This window comes from Tupaia chinensis, unplaced genomic scaffold (assembly GCF_000334495.1).
Source record: "Tupaia chinensis unplaced genomic scaffold, TupChi_1.0 Scaffold000028_1, whole genome shotgun sequence".
Taxonomy (NCBI): domain Eukaryota; kingdom Metazoa; phylum Chordata; class Mammalia; order Scandentia; family Tupaiidae; genus Tupaia; species Tupaia belangeri.
In genome coordinates this window covers 248,274-265,648 of record NW_006159458.1, presented here as the reverse complement: position 1 = coordinate 265,648, position 17,375 = coordinate 248,274, and the positions used below count along the sequence as shown (strand labels likewise).

The 17,375-nt window shown below is 39.1% G+C and overlaps 1 protein-coding gene and 1 pseudogene across 3 annotated transcripts in view; both read right to left on the bottom strand.

The window, feature by feature from the left end:
* IPO8 (importin 8) overlaps nucleotides 1-17,375 on the bottom strand; it is a 92,762-nt gene that overhangs the window by 29,072 nt on the left and 46,315 nt on the right. For all 3 annotated transcript variants that reach the window (XM_027770926.1, XM_027770927.1, XM_006140247.3), the window contains exons 11-17: nucleotides 15,943-16,019; nucleotides 14,744-14,860; nucleotides 12,765-12,854; nucleotides 9,091-9,256; nucleotides 7,679-7,839; nucleotides 6,107-6,232; nucleotides 2,489-2,555 (exon numbers count right to left, since the gene is read on the bottom strand). In XM_027770926.1, the coding sequence (XP_027626727.1) occupies nucleotides 2,489-2,555; nucleotides 6,107-6,232; nucleotides 7,679-7,839; nucleotides 9,091-9,256; nucleotides 12,765-12,854; nucleotides 14,744-14,860; nucleotides 15,943-16,019 (804 nt within the window). The remainder of the gene's footprint in view (nucleotides 1-2,488; nucleotides 2,556-6,106; nucleotides 6,233-7,678; nucleotides 7,840-9,090; nucleotides 9,257-12,764; nucleotides 12,855-14,743; nucleotides 14,861-15,942; nucleotides 16,020-17,375) is intronic.
* LOC106734660 (40S ribosomal protein S15a pseudogene) lies at nucleotides 4,874-5,786 on the bottom strand (annotated as a pseudogene).

The following is a 17,375-nucleotide window of genomic DNA, read 5'->3' as shown; positions in this document are numbered from 1 at the left end:
AAAAAAAAATAAATTAAAATTAAACAATAATATGATCTAGCAATCCTACTTGGGTATGTCCAAAGAAATTGGAATTAGAATCCCAAAGAAATAGCTGCACACCAGTGTTCACTGCATCATTATTCACTGTAGCCAACATACAGAAAAAGCTACATCCATTGATGAATGAATGGATAAAGAAAATGTGGTACCTATACATAATGGAATACTACTCAGCCTTAAAAAAAAAAAGGGAAATCTATCATTTTCTTTTGCTTTTTTTTAGACAAATTTATGTTATAGGGCACATGTGCTCGCCTGAGAAAAGAGTGTGACAGAAAGTGAAAAATCACTCCCTAAGGAGGATGGCCATGTTGCAATCCCTCCTCCTCCATTCTCCTCTCAGGATCTTGGGCACTCGGCGTGAATTTAAGCCACTGGGTCTGGGACTCGAACTGCAGTTGACTACATAGGAGTCCAGCAAAATAACCACTAAACCATCTGCTTGTTCCAGAATTCTATCATTCTCAACGTGGATGAAGGATTATGCTAATTGAAGTAAGTCAGAACAAAACTTTTGGATATTCTTTTTTAAAAACTATTATCTAAAAAACACACAGCTTAGATTATAGTTCACTCTCTGCATTGTACAATCTATGGGTTAAAACCCATATACTTACCCTTATTACTGTACCATGCATAGTTTCATTGTCCCATTAATCCTGTATTCCACCTGCTTATACTTCCCTCTGTCTCACCCCCCAACCCCTGAGAACCACTGGCCTTTTTACTGAAAAACAGATTAAAGAAAAAAAATTACTGCTACTAATTAATTTTTTAGGTTGATAAAATTTTTTAAAGAATTATTTTAACTTTATTCATTCATTCATTCATTTTAATTTGACCAGAGAGGAACAGAGTGAGTGAGTGAGTGAGTGAGAGAGAGAGAGAGAGAAAGCCACCAAGTCCAGGACTCGAACCACGGTCGGCCATGTGGGAGTCCAGCATCCTCAACCACCATGCCACCTGCCACCCCTGACAAAATTTTTTTAGAATTTTTAGACTGACAAAAATTTACAAATTTATGACATACAACATAATGTTTTGAAGTATGTACATTCTGTGTAATGGTTAAGTCATGCTAATGAACAAATCTATTACTTCACATACTTATTGTTTTGCAGTGAGAACATTTAAAATCTACCTTTCACAATTTTTAAGTACATTGTTATTAACTATAGTCACTATTCTGACCAACATCTCCCTATGCTCTGGTAACCACCAGTCTAGTCTCTCTTGATAGAAGTTCAACTTCTTTCCACATGCAGGTGAGGCCATGAGGTGTTTGTCTTTCTGTGCCCAGTTTATTTCATTTAGCATGATGTCCTCCAGGTTCATCTGTGTTGTTGCAAATGACAGGACTTCCTTCTTTTTTTAAAAAATTATTTACTTTTTGTTATTATTTTTAAAATTTGCTATAGAGCACGTGTGCTCACCAGAGAGCGATAGAAACAGAGAGAGAGAGAAAGAGAGAAAGTGGGAAGGCAAGCCACCAGGTCTGAGACTCAAACCACAGTCGACCATGTGGGAGTACAACACTAACACCACCTACTGGCCCCAGGACTTTCTTCTTAAGGATAACTAAAATTCCATTGCTTATAATATCACGTTATATTCAAATAATATTCACACATATTAGAAGTATATGTTCAGGGTCAGCAAGTGGCGTGGTAGTTGGGGCGCTAGACACTCCCATCTGGCTGACCACAGTTCAAGTTCCAGACCTAGTGGCTTTCTTTCTCATCCCCCCCTACCTCTCTCTCTGTGTGTGTGTGTGTGTGTGTGTGTGTGTGTGTGTGTGTGTCTGGTCAAATTAAAATAAATGAATGAATAAATAAAATAAAAATAAATCCTTCTTTAAAAAAAAGTTTGTGTTCAACTTTTTACTAATGTGGTAAACAATAAAAAGTTTGAAAACCAAAACTTGTAAGCAGAAAATGCTTTCCTTACATCTGTCCGAGTGCTAGACAGTATGTATCTTTCTCATGCCCAGAAGGTTTGGACTGACATCTTCAGAACCCTTGCATACTCTGGAAAAGTGCCCTCTTCTTATGAATCCCCAACAGCCTCAAACACCCAGCATTACACAGTAATTCCACTCAGAAGTCAGGTACTCTCACAGACAATGGGCAATTAATTCACACTTCTGATTAAAAAAATGCCTATTATTAAACAGTGTTCGATCCCACAATAAAGTGACCTCACCAAAACCTCATCCTAATTCTTCTCTGTCCTTCAAAAGTTCAGTGACGAAAATGCCTCTATTGGATGTATAATTTTAACTCTCAATAAAAACATAGTTCATATTACAAACAAAAATGGAAAAGAATGCAAGTTTCTTTCATAGAACTGCACAACTTATTATATTTGAAGGGTTAAAAATGCATTGAGTTCTCCAAAAAAAAATTAAAATTCTCTATTTACCCTTTTAGTCAAGCTTTGAACTTACCAATTACATGTTTCTGTAAAACGAGATCAATGATTCGTAGACAGATATTCTCTAGCTGCTGCGTAATCTAAAGACAAATTTTAAATATTCAGTTGAAAATTCACAACTCTGTTAATATATACATTTAATATTATTGCAATAAAAATACCAACAGAAAATTTTTGAGAGGGGAATTTGACAAGTTAATTCTAAACTTCAAATGAAAAATTGACTATGTAAGAATACAGTAAATTCTAAAAAGTAGATCAGTTATGGTAATGAGAGTTAAATCCATTAAAAAAAATGTACAAATCATTGAGCTCCTAGCCTCACAGTTCACACCAAAATTAATTTCTTTTCTTTTCTTTTTTTGAGTTTTTTTTTTGCTATTAGGATGTGTGCATAAATTGGAGAAGACAGAGACGGAGAGACAGAAAGCAAGAAATCACCTCCCAGTGGGGATGACCATGCCACAATCCCTTCTCCATTCTCCTCTTGGGATTTTGGGCATGCACACACATGTGGCCGACATGAATTTTAAGCCGCTGGACCCAGGACTTGAACTGCAATCAACTATGTGGGAGCCCAGCGATGTAACCATTACACCTTCTGCTGGTCTCACAAAATAAATTTCGAATAGATCGAAGATTTTAATGTGCAGTACTAAACCATAAAGAAAGTACTAAAAGAAACAAAGAGAATCACTGTATAACCTTACAGTGACTCAAAGTTCAGAAGTGAGAATTTTTAAAACAGAACCATTCAATTACAAAAATTAAAAACTTCTACATGGGGCAGAGGGAAGTGAAAGATCAGTGTAAAATTAAGAGAAATATTCTCAAGTACTATCATTGACAAAGAGCAAATTCTTAAGTGAAATAAACAAATCAACACAAAAAACAGGTAAAGGTTATGAAAAAGAAATACAGGCCTTAAATTTACAAAAACACGTTCACATTAATCCATGATGAGAGTGTAAATTCAAAGTGCAACATGAACACTTTAGACCTATCATACCGGGAAATGACAAAAATCATGAGGATGGGAAGAAAGCCATCGCTGTACTCTCTTAAGTGAAATCAACAAATCAACACAAAAAACAGGTAAAGGTTATGAAAAAGAAATACAGGCCTTAAATTTACAAAAACACGTTCACATTAATCCATGATGAGAGTGTAAATTCAAAGTGCAACATGAACACTTTAGACCTATCATACCGGGAAATGACAAAAATCATGAGGATGGGAAGAAAGCCATCGCTGTACTCTGACTTGTGGAGTGTAAATTGGTATCCGCTATGAAGAACTAGTTGCTGACGTTTCAAACTTAGGCTCAGCAAGTCCACTTCAGAAATTTACCCTCCAGACATACTATCATGTGTGCAAAATGACATGTACAAAAACATTCATTACAGCAATGTCTGTGATTAGTTACAACCAAATGTTCATTTTAAACATGGGACCGCTGAATTACATTCATTAACCAGGGACTGACTAAATTTGATACATCATACAAGGTAATACTGTATAACAAATCAAATATATAACTTCATAGACTAATGTTTTAGGATTCGGTTTTAAAAACTGCTAAAGGTCCAGCAGGTAGCATGGTGGTTAAGGCGCTGAACTTCCACATGGCCAACCACAGTTCAAATCCCAAACCTGGTGGTTTGCTTTCTCACTTTCCCTCGTCTTCTCTCCCTCTCTTTCTGTCTCTCTCTGGTCAAAATAAAAAATAATAATAATCAATAAAATTAAATAAATAATTCTTTAAAAATAAATTGCCAATATACTTAAAACCATCTAACAACAGGTCAGTTGGTGTGAGGCTAGATCCCACAGAGCCAAATGCACAGCTCAAGTCCCAGACCCAGTAGCTTGAAAAATATAGTAGGCACATGTGCATGTGTGCCCAAAGTCTTAAGAAGAGAATGGAGGAGAAGGTACTACAGAGTGGCCATCCCTCCAGGAGGTACAATCTCACTTTCCTGCTCTGTCTCTCTCCAGGAAGTGCACACATCCTATAACAAATTTTAAATAACAAAAAAAAAACAAAAAAGAGGACCAGCAGGTAGTGTGGTGGTTAAGGCGCTGGACACTCCCACATGGCTGACCAGGGTTCGAGTCCTGAATCTGGTGGCTTGCTTTCTCACTTTCTCTTTCTCTCACTCTCACTCTCTGTTTCTCTCTGGTCAAATTAAAAAAGATAAATGAATAAATAAAATAAAATAATTATTTTAAAAAATAAAACAAACAAAAATGCCATCTATTTCAGATTTCCAACTTTGCTTTTTAAGCATTAAATATTTGTGCATATATTCATACACACGTGGCTTTTCCTCTTTCTTTTTTTTTGGAAGCACCAGAGTCCAATGCAGCATTTTATGTGTATATGTGTTTTACTTCCCTAGAAAAAGAATCCCAGGATTTTCCCTCCTGTATGTTTCCATCTGGCTTCTTCATGGTCCATGATGCCAGCTGAGGTGGTCAGTACAATGAAACCAAACTGACGTGATGGGAGCAGATTATTCTGCCATTTCTCTAGATCTTGCAGTTGCACATCAGACCTGGGGCTGATCACTCCACACTTGTTTAACCAGCCAGTGAGGTTCACAACAACTTTTCCAGCTCTGTGGTCATCAATGATTTCAAATTCGCCAATGTAACCATCTTCATCATCACAGTTAGAAAGCGGACAATGACTTGGGAGCACGGCCTAATAAGAACCTGGCGTTTGCCTCCCTTTTCAGCATTGTCGATGCTCTTGAGGGCACCAGCCAGGACATTCATGCGCACATTACGGTGGCACAGAAAGATGGCAGAAAGAGCTGGCTTTTCCTCTTAAGAAAGCATTTTCCAAGTTTGCTTTTAATAAGCTAGAATTCAAAATTAAAGGGGACCAAGGTTCCTGTTGGTTTTGCCTCTAATTATCCATGATCCTGGCAGAGCCATTTAGTTGGAGCCTTTGAGTTTTCTGTGTGTGGTAAGGAAGCTACATCTGATTAGTTCTTCTCAGTATTAACCTGTACATTCCTTGACAACCATACATTCTCAGAATGATCTGCCTACCAATCCAAGTATACAACCTTTATTACAGCTCTGTGAGCATGAACAGGTCTCTTGATCTAACATGAACCTTGTTCTTCTCTTCTGCAAAAGAAGACCAGTATCTGCTCTAATTACCTCACACTGGCCTCAGTAAGACCACATCAGCTCATGGATGCACTGCCTACACATCTGTGTTCACTCCTGTCCCAGTACGATTCTGGAATTCAAGCTCTTGCTCTTAATCCTTTCTGCTCTCACAGTACTTGTGACATCGAATTCTGTTCCATTACTCACCACAGTGACTGTCACTCTCTACAACGAAGATTAAATGATGGGTTCCCAGCAGGCAGAGCTCACTTTGACACAGCCCTAAGACATGGCCTGCCTGCCACACAGCAGACGTGATGAACCGAACTCACTTAATGCAAAGGGATATATGTGGAGTCTTATACTATTGATAGTGCAAGGAAAAGGTACATTACGAAAAAAAATCAGAAAACAGATTTTAAAAGTTTTTTGCACCAGAATAAATTCATACTTCAATTCCATTTTTCCAAGACTTTCGAAGTGTCCCTGCACTTCAAAATCTTACCTCTTTATGATCTTCTACAACCGTCAAGATAGTATCAATAGTATGCAAAATTCCCATAGCCATTACTGTTTTGTCTTCAACTTCTTCATATTCATCACTTTGAAGAACTTTGCCAAATATCTCCGCCTATGAACATGACATTAAAATGTTCAACAACTGGTACTGTTACACCCCCAACTACAGGCAGCGTCACACATCTAAATGCCAGCACTGCTCAAACTTTACGGAATGCACTTTGCTGACTGTCATCTCTTTTCCTATAATGACAGAACCTATTGGTTTTTAAATACAGACATTTTTTCTTACCAAGTTATTGAAGTGGTCTATATATGAACTATTCTATACAGATAGCTAATACTTGACTTCAGGTTGTCATCAAGCAAATAAATTTAAAATCCAGGAAAACAGGGGCCAGCAAGTGATGTAGTGGTTAAGGCACTGGACTCCCACATGGCCGATAGCAGTTCTAATCCTGGACCTGGCAGCCTGAAATTCATGATGGGCACGTGTGTATGTATGCCCAAAATCCCAAGAGGAGAATGGAGAAGAGGGGACTGCAGTGTGGCCATCCCCCCGGGCGGGGGGGAGGGGGATGATTCCTTGGTTTCTCTCTTTCTGTCTCTGTGTCTCTGGTGAGTGCACTCGCCCAATAGCAAAAATCTCTCTAAATAAAAACAAAAAAAACTGAAATCAAGTAACATTACAAAGAAAAACATAACAGGTTTAGACGATAAAGTTGGGGCTGGCAAATGGCGTAGTAGTTAGGGGTGCTGGATTCCCACATGACTGGCCCTGGTTCAAGTCCTGGACCTGGTGGCTTGCTTTCTTGCTTTCCCTTTCTCTCTCTCTGGTCAAATTAAAAAATAACAACAACAAATGGAATTAAATAAATAACTTTTTTTAAAAAAGAAGTCAATGAATCACCTAGACAATTAAATAAAAGGAACAGAAATGAAAAACAGGAGAAAAAAGGTAAAGATACTAAAGACTTAGTCCAAGTCAAACTTTCCATATCAGGAAACATAAAACAGAAGAAAATAGCAGGGACAAAGTTGTCAAAGAAGTAAGCATCTCCAGACTAAAGGAAATGCCTTTCCAGACTCAAAGCCCGGAAAGTGAAAATTTAGAATGCTCCTATCACGGGACATCAAATGAAATCTCAGAATATAAACTCTGGAGGGACCAGCAGTTAGCATAACGGCTATGTCGCTGGACTCCCACGTAGGCGACCGCAATTCGCGTCCCGGACTCGGTGGCTTAAAATTCATGCTGGGCACGTGTTCATGTGTGCCCAAGATCCCGAGAGGAGAATGGAGGAGAAGGGACTGTGGCGTGGCCATCCCCCCTGGGGAGTGATTTCTCGCTTTCTGTCTCTCTCTGTTTGCACCCTATAGCAAAAACCTCTCCAAAAAAAAAAAAAGAAGAATATAAACTCTGTAGTTTACTCTATTGGGTCGTCAGCAAAGTCATGATGCATTTTACATAGAAAAACATAGAAAAATATGTTGACTTTCTGATGACCCAATTCAAGGCTTCTATACCAAACCAACATAAAATATTGCCCAGTCTTACCAAATGTTGGGTCATATCAACAGCAATGGAGGCTACCTCTTGACTGTATTCACATATCATCTTCTGGATAACATTAGTAACATCATCGTTCTCTGTCTCTCTAACAATATGCAACAGCTCCTGCATAATAGGCCTCACATGTGGCTTCATGTATTCCTTAGCTAATGCAATAAAACAAAGATAGTAAAAATTAGCCATTCGTAGATGACGAAATGAATTAATTGGATCAGAAGATAAAGTGACAAAGGATACACCTAGGTAAGGTTCTAGATACATGCTTGTGTATGAATAAACTACAAAGTTGTACAAAATAAAGTTCACCAATACATCAATTTGCCCGTAAGTAAGAGAAGAATAAGCAGTTCTGAGGAAAGAAATGTCCTACCCAGATTGCCAATAGCCCCATCGAAAAATTCTAATTATACACACAAAGGCTGTCATGTATGAGTTAGAGAACATGAACACAAGTATAAAAAGTCATGTATGTAAAGACTTAACCCAATATGGATGGGGCCCGTTGCATACCCAAACTCATCTCCTTTAACCACTCTCCCAGGTCTCATACCCTTACTTAATATTGTTGAATACAGGCAAAGTACATTCATGATCTTTATAAAGCTGAATTCACTTTCAAAGATTTATTTGAACTCTGAACAGAGCCTTCTTCTAAACGAGTAAGAGATTTCTGTTACCACTCACTAAAAATACTACTTGCTATTTTCAGAACTAACAGAATCATAGAATTCTAGAGTTAAAAGGAACCCTGGGACTAGCAGGTGGTGTAGAGGTTAAGGCGCAGGATTCCCACAGGGCCAACAACAGTTCGAGTCCTGGACCTGGAGGCTTGAAAATCATGACAGGCACGTGTGCACAGTGTGTGACTAAAATCCCCAGAGGAGAATGGGAGAGACGGGGCTGCAGCCTGGCCATCTCTCCGGGGGTGATTTCTCACTTTTGCTCGCTCTCTTCCGCAAGTACATGCATCATATGGCAAAAATCTTAAAAAAATAAAAAATAAAAGAATCTTAAAGCCATCCAGTCCAACCATCTCACATTTAAATATCTGACTACCTGAGCTTTGGCAGGTCATGTGCTTTGCCCAGGTTTACATGGCAAGTTAATAGTAAAACAAAAACTGACCCTGTGGTTCAATTCCAGGTCTACCATATGTCTAACAGTTATTAACTAATTTTTTTTTTTTTTAGAAAATCATAGTCAACAAGAACTTCTAAAACCACAAGGATAAATCTTTATGAAATTCTGAAGGGACAAAAGCTCAGAAATCTGAACCCTACACCCTCAGACTTGAAGAATCATCTTCATTAGGGAAGGAAGTCAACAAAATTACTGGAGAAAGTCATCTCCAAAAACTTTTTTAAAGACACTTCGTTAAAAGGTAGTTTGGGCTTTACCTTGTATCTGGTTAGAAATCAATGACTGAAGAGCAAGGGCAGCTTCAACTTTGACAGGCATCTCCTTATCTTCAATCAGGCTCTTCTTTGCTAATTCCACTGCATTTCTCAGGTTGAGCTCATTATGAAACTTCAAAGAACTGAAAGCATGAAGTACCCAGCAGGACTGCATTGTAACAAGGAACTAAATAAGGATCTTTGAAGATTATGGAGTTCTGGTCACATTTATAAGAACTACTTAGTAAAATAATATTAATTCTACAAAGACTTGTTTTTGGAGGGTGGAATATTAGCCTTAGTTTCTATTTTTAAAAGAATTATTTAATTTTTTTTTAATTATTTGACAAGAGAGAGAGAGAGAGCAAGAAAGTGAGAAAGCAAGCCACCAGGTCTGGAGTTGAATCATGGTCAGCCATGTGGGAGTCCAGCACCTTAACCGCCACATCCCCTGCTGGCCCCAGTGTTAATTTCTAACTTCCTTATTTCCCACTTTTTTTTTTTTTTTTTCATTTAAGATCTTTGCTACAGGGCAGGTATACTTGCCAGAGAAATAGACAGAAAGTGAGAAATCATCCCTCAGGAAGAATGGCTATGCTGCAATCCCTTCTCCTCCATTCTCTTTGGATTTGGGGCATGCATGCACAAGCACCCAACGTGAGTTTCAAGCATCAGGTCTGGGACTCTAACCACAGTCCATCACATGGGAGTCCAATGCTTTAATCACTATACCACCTGCTGGCCCTCCCACTCTTTTTATAGGAAAGACAGTTTTATTACTTCTAAATTATGAATAGGGCCAGAACTACAGCATGATGATGAAGGGTCAGCCATTGAGAGCCAATACCATAAGGCTAACATTGGTTTGAATCTCAGTCAGGGGGCATGAAAAGATGCCAGGCACATGAGCACGTAAAATCCTGACAGGATGAAAAAATGAAAAAAAAAAAAAAAAAAAAATGAACTGCAACCTCTCCACCCCTCATTGGAGGGTTCTCTCTCTCCCTCTGGCAAGCATACATGCCCTCTGGCAATTAAAAAAAATTAATTCCTAAATAAATAAATTACCTATATATAATAACATTTTTCACAGGAAAAAGGAGCCTAATTCAAGGCTCCTAGGGCCAGCTCTGTAGCTCAGCAGTTAAAGAAACCAGAACCCACACAGTCAAGTACAGTTCAAATCCCAACCAGCAACTGAAAAGCAGGCCAGGCATGTGGACATGCTATGCCCAAAATCTCAACAGAAAGGGGGAATAATGGAAAAAGACTGTGGCATGACCATGACCCACCGGCCAGTGAGCTCTGCCTTCCTTCTCTGTCTCTCTCTTTCTGGAAAGCACACACATCCTCTAGCAATTTTTCTTTAAACGTAAGCGCTTCTGAAAAAAATGTCTGTCAATGCTTTTGAAACACGTAGTAATTCATAACTAACTTGTTATACATAAAAGCTATTCCAAGCCGGTGTCTGAAATTCATTTGCCGGCCTTCACATTTGGGTGAAGCAGTATCTGCCCTTAATGCATTTGATTCTGTCTGCACATAAAACACAATCAACAAAAACGGATCTGAGTTACTAAAGACTTTTAGCAAGGAATTACAACTCATACAGCTTCTCAAAGGTAGCAGCCCAGGTATAAAAATGCTCCTGTGTAGTAGCCAGCATCCCTAAGCTATGCTTACCCAAATATTTCCCTAGTGACTACCGTGTTTATAAAATGCTCTCTAGTACCAGGCACTGTTAGCATATGTTGTTTCTACCAAGACATTTTCTATGCTGAGATATTTACAAAACGATATACTAGTCTTTTCCAGTTCTATTTCTCCATAAAATATTGAGTCTAGAAATATACTTAGAGCAGAAGCAAATTTATGTGGATTATTATTTTCTCCATTTTACTAAGGCAAATCTTTTTTATTTGTTTATGGATTCCAGAGAGAAACAGAGAGACAGAAAGTGAGAAATCAACCCCCATGCAGGATAGCCACACAGCAATCCCCTCTCCCCCAGTCTTCTCCTGGGATTTTGGCCACACATGTCCTCATGCCCACCATGATTCTCAAACCACTGTCCGAGACTCGAACCTTGATTGGCCCTATGGGAATCCAGCACCTTCACCACCATGCCACCTGCTGGCTCAGAAATCTACCTAACATACTATATATCTTAATCAGGTGTCCAGCCAAACTAGAATTCCATGCCATTTAGACACTGAAAATGAATCGGTTTATGAATTTACATTATACTGTAGTTGTAAAATCATCCCTCTCACTTCATGTATTACAGATGCATTAAGTGAGGCAGGGTGATAAATAAAATGAAATGAGCTATAATTAAAATCCACAAATCCCAGGCTAGCCCATAGTGTGATGGTTAAGGCAGCTGGATTCCACACAGCTGATTGTGCGATTTAAGTTCACGACCAGGCAGCTTAAAAAACACTTCGAGTATGTGTGTGTGCATGCCCAAAATCCAGAGAGGAAAATGGAGAAGAGATTACAACCTGGACATATCCCCCGGTGGTGGGGGGTGGTGGGCATGCTCGCTTTCTCTCTCTCCCGCCCTCCCTCCTCCCCTCCCCCACTTCTCTGGTGAGTGCACACACCCTAGAGCAAATTTTAAAAATATACATCAGGCCAGCAGGTGGCATGGTGGTTAAGAGTGCTTGGACTCCCACACGGCCAACTGCAATTTTGAGTCCTGAACCTGGCAGCTTACTTTCTCACTTTCCCTCTCTCTCTCACTTTGTCCCTCTCTGATCAAATTTAAATAAATAAATTACGTTACATAAAATAATTTAAATATCCAGACCAGCAGGTAATGTGGTGGTTAAAGTGTTGGACTCCCCCATGTTAGACCATGGTTTGAATCCCAGGTCTAGCAGCTTGCTTTCTCGTTTTCTCTCTCTCTCTCTCTCTCTCTCTCTCTCTCTCTCTCTCTCGTGAGTGCACATGCCCTATAGCAGAAATTGTAAACAAATAAATAAATAAATATTAAAAATTAAAATTAAACAATTGAATAAATAATTCTTTTAAAACAAAATCCATAAATCCCTTTCTTTACTAGTTTGTTCTTTGTTCAACTGTTGTGACTGTAATGGACATTCTAATGCAGCATCATTTTGGACTAACAAGTGGTAAACAGTGATTTATCAAAAATTATTTCTCTTTTTTTAAAATAATTGTTTAATTTTATTTATTCATTCATTTATTTTAATTTGACCAGAGAGAGAGAGAGAGAGAGGAGGGAAAATAAGAAAGCAAGCCACCAGGTCCAGGACTTGAACTACAGTCAGCGATGAGGGCGTATCCAGTGCCTTAACCACCATGCCTCCTGCTGGCCCCAAAAACACTTATTTCAATAGTTATCTTACAGACTAAAATTTTAAGATATCTAACAGAGGGATCAACAGATGACATAATGGTTATGTCTCTGGATTCTCGCATGGCCGACCGTGGTTCAAGTTGCAGACCTGGTGGCTTGAAACTCAGGCCAGGCACATGTGTGTACATGCCCCAAATCCTGAGAGAATGGAGGAGAAGGGATTGCGGTGTGGCCATCCCCCCTGGGGGGTGATTTCTTACTTTCTGCCTCTCTGTCTCTCCAGTGAGCGCACACGCCCTATAGCAAAAATCTCTTAAAAAAAAAAAAATTAACAAAAATATGAAAAACTTACTCTAGCGCGAAGATATCCCAGGTTAGACAATAATAACGGAAATACGTGATTCTGTAGAAACAATTCCATTTGGTCCTTAAATAAACTCTTCTGTTAGGAAACAAAAATTACTTCCATCAATCATTTTTCACATGTAAGAATCATTTCTTAATAATATATTTCTATTATGACATGAAAATAATATACTTCTGTTCACAATTTTGTAAAAAATTTACCTATTCAATACCTATCATATCTTGGGACCAGAAGTTAGCATAATGGCTATGTTGCTGGACTCCCACGTAGTCGACCACAGTTCGCGTCCCGGACCCGGTGGCTTAAAACTCACGCCGGGCGTGTGTGTGTGTGCGTGCCCAAGATCCCGAGAGGAGAACAGAGAAGGGACTGCGGTGTGGCCATCCCCCCTGGGGGGTGATTTTTCGCTTTCTCTCTCTCTGTCTCTGTCTGGCGAGCGCACGTGCCCTATAGCAAAAACCTCTCAAAAAAAAAAACAAACATATCATATCTTTTAAAATAAGACGGAGATAGCATCTTACAATCAGTTTGATACTGTTTGATTTTGGTATAAAAACACTAAAGTCATCTTGTATAGCTTTTGACATAAAATAGTTTCATGCCAAAAAAACCTAACAAAAAGGTCAAATTGTTTTTTAATTTAAAAAACAGGTGACAGTAAGGATATTTACAGTCAACTCAATTTCCAGAAGTAGTCACCATTTTTAAATTATCCATAACTCTCGCACTGTTTCATTTATCTTTCATAGTTTTATTAAGTAAAATAAATTCTGATTATCTTAACCTTCAATAAAATCTCAGCAAGAGAGCCAATCACGTGCAGGGCTCCATCCTTCTTCCTAGGGTCAAAGTTTGGGTCTGTCAGGATTTGGTAACAGAACGCCATCATTTTGGGCAACACCTAAAGAAACAGAAGAATCAATGTTAGTCTACATGAACTTCCATTGTCCTACTACAGTATTAAATATGGTGCACAAGCTTACGAAAGTAAAGTCTTTTCTTGTGTTTTATTAAGCAACTACAAGCTCAGTAAGGCCTGTGACCTGGTGGTTATGTGAGTAGGATCCGACACAGCCAACCATCCAGTCTGAGTCTTGGCCGGGTGGCTTGAGAAACACACTGGGTATGAGTGCATGCATGCCCAAAATCCCAACTTGACAGAGAAGGTATTGTGGCATGATCATTCCCTATGGGAGACCACTACCCTTCCCCATCTCTTTTCCTCTCTCTGTCTCTCTCCAATGAGGGTTCGCATCTTCTGGCAAATTAAACCAAAAAAAGTACAATTTATTAAAAACAAATTAATTGGGTTAGTCCCATACTGCAGCAGTTAAGCCCTGTGCAAAGGGAACTGGATACCATATCATAGTTCTAATCCTGGCCCTGGCAGCTTGAAAAACATGCCAAGTATATGTGTGTGTGTGTGTGTGTGTGTACATGTCCAATATTCTGACAGGGTGGAAAAACGGAGGGAAAAGAATTGCAGTGTAGGGACCAGCAGTTAACATACTGTCTATGTTCAGGTCCCGAGAGGAGAACAGAGAAGGGACTGCGGTGTGGCCATCCCCCCTGGGGGGTGATTTTTCGCTTTCTCTCTCTCTGTCTCTGTCTGGCGAGCGCACGTGCCCTATAGCAAAAACCTCTCAAAAAAAAAAACAAACATATCATATCTTTTAAAATAAGACGGAGATAGCATCTTACAATCAGTTTGATACTGTTTGATTTTGGTATAAAAACACTAAAGTCATCTTGTATAGCTTTTGACATAAAATAGTTTCATGCCAAAAAAACCTAACAAAAAGGTCAAATTGTTTTTTAATTTAAAAAACAGGTGACAGTAAGGATATTTACAGTCAACTCAATTTCCAGAAGTAGTCACCATTTTTAAATTATCCATAACTCTCGCACTGTTTCATTTATCTTTCATAGTTTTATTAAGTAAAATAAATTCTGATTATCTTAACCTTCAATAAAATCTCAGCAAGAGAGCCAATCACGTGCAGGGCTCCATCCTTCTTCCTAGGGTCAAAGTTTGGGTCTGTCAGGATTTGGTAACAGAACGCCATCATTTTGGGCAACACCTAAAGAAACAGAAGAATCAATGTTAGTCTACATGAACTTCCATTGTCCTACTACAGTATTAAATATGGTGCACAAGCTTACGAAAGTAAAGTCTTTTCTTGTGTTTTATTAAGCAACTACAAGCTCAGTAAGGCCTGTGACCTGGTGGTTATGTGAGTAGGATCCGACACAGCCAACCATCCAGTCTGAGTCTTGGCCGGGTGGCTTGAGAAACACACTGGGTATGAGTGCATGCATGCCCAAAATCCCAACTTGACAGAGAAGGTATTGTGGCATGATCATTCCCTATGGGAGACCACTACCCTTCCCCATCTCTTTTCCTCTCTCTGTCTCTCTCCAATGAGGGTTCGCATCTTCTGGCAAATTAAACCAAAAAAAGTACAATTTATTAAAAACAAATTAATTGGGTTAGTCCCATACTGCAGCAGTTAAGCCCTGTGCAAAGGGAACTGGATACCATATCATAGTTCTAATCCTGGCCCTGGCAGCTTGAAAAACATGCCAAGTATATGTGTGTGTGTGTGTGTGTGTGTACATGTCCAATATTCTGACAGGGTGGAAAAACGGAGGGAAAAGAATTGTAGTGTAGGGACCAGCAGTTAACATACTGTCTATGTCGCTGGACTTCCACATAGTTGACCGTGCTTCACGTCCCGGACCCGGTGGCTTAAACCTCACGCTGGGTGCATGTGCGTGTGTGCCCAAGATCCCCCCAGGAGAATGGAGGAGAAGGGATTGTGGCGTGGCCATCCCCCCTGGGGGGTGATTTCTCACTTTCTGTCTCTCTGTCTCTGTCTGTCTAGCAAGCGCATGCGCCCTATAGCAAAAACCTCTTAAAAAAAAAAAAAGAATTGCAGTGTAACCACATCCCATTGGGGGTGCTTTCGCTTTGACCAGCACGTACTCTTGGGTAATTAAAAAAAAGAATTCTTCATCATTTTCCTCACTAGGACAACAAATATTCTTAAATTCACAGGTTATAACCAATAGGAATATAACTTTTCAAATACAAGGGGTATATTAGAGGGTCAAATCAACACAGGCCACCTTTCAGTTTCAGATTAAAAAAGAATCTATATACCTCTTTTCTTTTCTTTGCAGCAGTATATAAGAGAGTCTGGGCTGCTGTAGTGGGAGAAGCATAATCTTCAAAAATATCTAAGATTTTAAAAAGTTAAACCATGTTAGTAAAAAATGCAATTACTTATTATAGATATTAAGCCTGACTGTTCACTATTGCAAACCAAAAACCAAGTAGCCCACATACGACACTTTCGCAGCATAATAAAAGCTGAAGATGTATCACCATGCTCTCATACACAATGATATGGATCAAACTCTCCAGGCTGTCCCATCACTCAATCACATTAAAGAAACAGTACTAGTAGGTCTACCTATTTCACTGAGGTCAAAAAAGGTGCTTTGTGTCTATCAAATGAACAGCCAAATGTATTCAGTGTGTTACCGAACTCAAATCAGGTTTGCTCGTCCAAACGCTATAAAACCACGCCGTAGGCACACGGTACGATGAGGGAAAGTACAGCTTTATTGTAAACCGCAAAGCAAGGAGAGCGGGCAGCTCATGCTGAAAAGACCCAGTCTCCCCGAAATGTTCCCCACATGCCTTTTTAAGGACAAAAATTAGGACAGAGGTCCTAGGTGCATGATTAGTTTAGTGATTGGTTTAAGAGGGTGTGATTATCTCATGGGCATTCTTGATTGGTGAGGCTTTAGATAATCAAATTTTTATTTAGGTGTCTGGAACCATTCAGCCTGGAGTCTTTGAGCTCACAACCAGCAGCTTCTAGCCTATAAAACATTTTACATATTGAAATGAAAACCTCTTCCCTTTAAGTGAGAGTTTTAGAGGTCAAATGGCCCTCACTCATGGTCCATGTTGGTCATTATTATAATCAAAGTCTGAAGACTTACTCCTTACTCTGGGCCATTACAATGTAAATGGGCCTTATATTTTAGGAACCCTAGAAAATACATTAGGGGGTTCTTGCTCGGTTTTAAGTACTTACTACAGCCAGACACCATTTTAGGCTCTGGGGACATGAAAGTCAAATAGAAAGGATCTGGTAGAGATTACATGGTGTGAGGAAGCAATGAACGATCATACACATGTAACACCTCAAGCTAAAAACAAATGTACAACAGGTTAAGGAAGCAGTGACAGAGTATGGGGTGTTAGAGAAAGCCTCTCCAATTCTGTCTTTTTTTTTTTTTTAATAAAATTATTTATTTAGGGGCCAGCAGGTGGCATGGTTGGTGGTTAAGCATGCTGGACTCCCATATGGGGACTGCAGTCCCAGATCTAGCAGCTTGCTCTCTCTCTTTCCATCTCTCTCTCTCTCTCACTCACTCACTAACTCACTCTGTCCCTATCTGGTCAAGGCAATATTTAAAAAGTTAAATAAAGTATTTCTTTTAAAAATTATTTATTTAATTTTATTATTACTGTTTTAATTTTGCTATAAGGCATTTGTGTTTACCAGAAAGAGGGGTGGA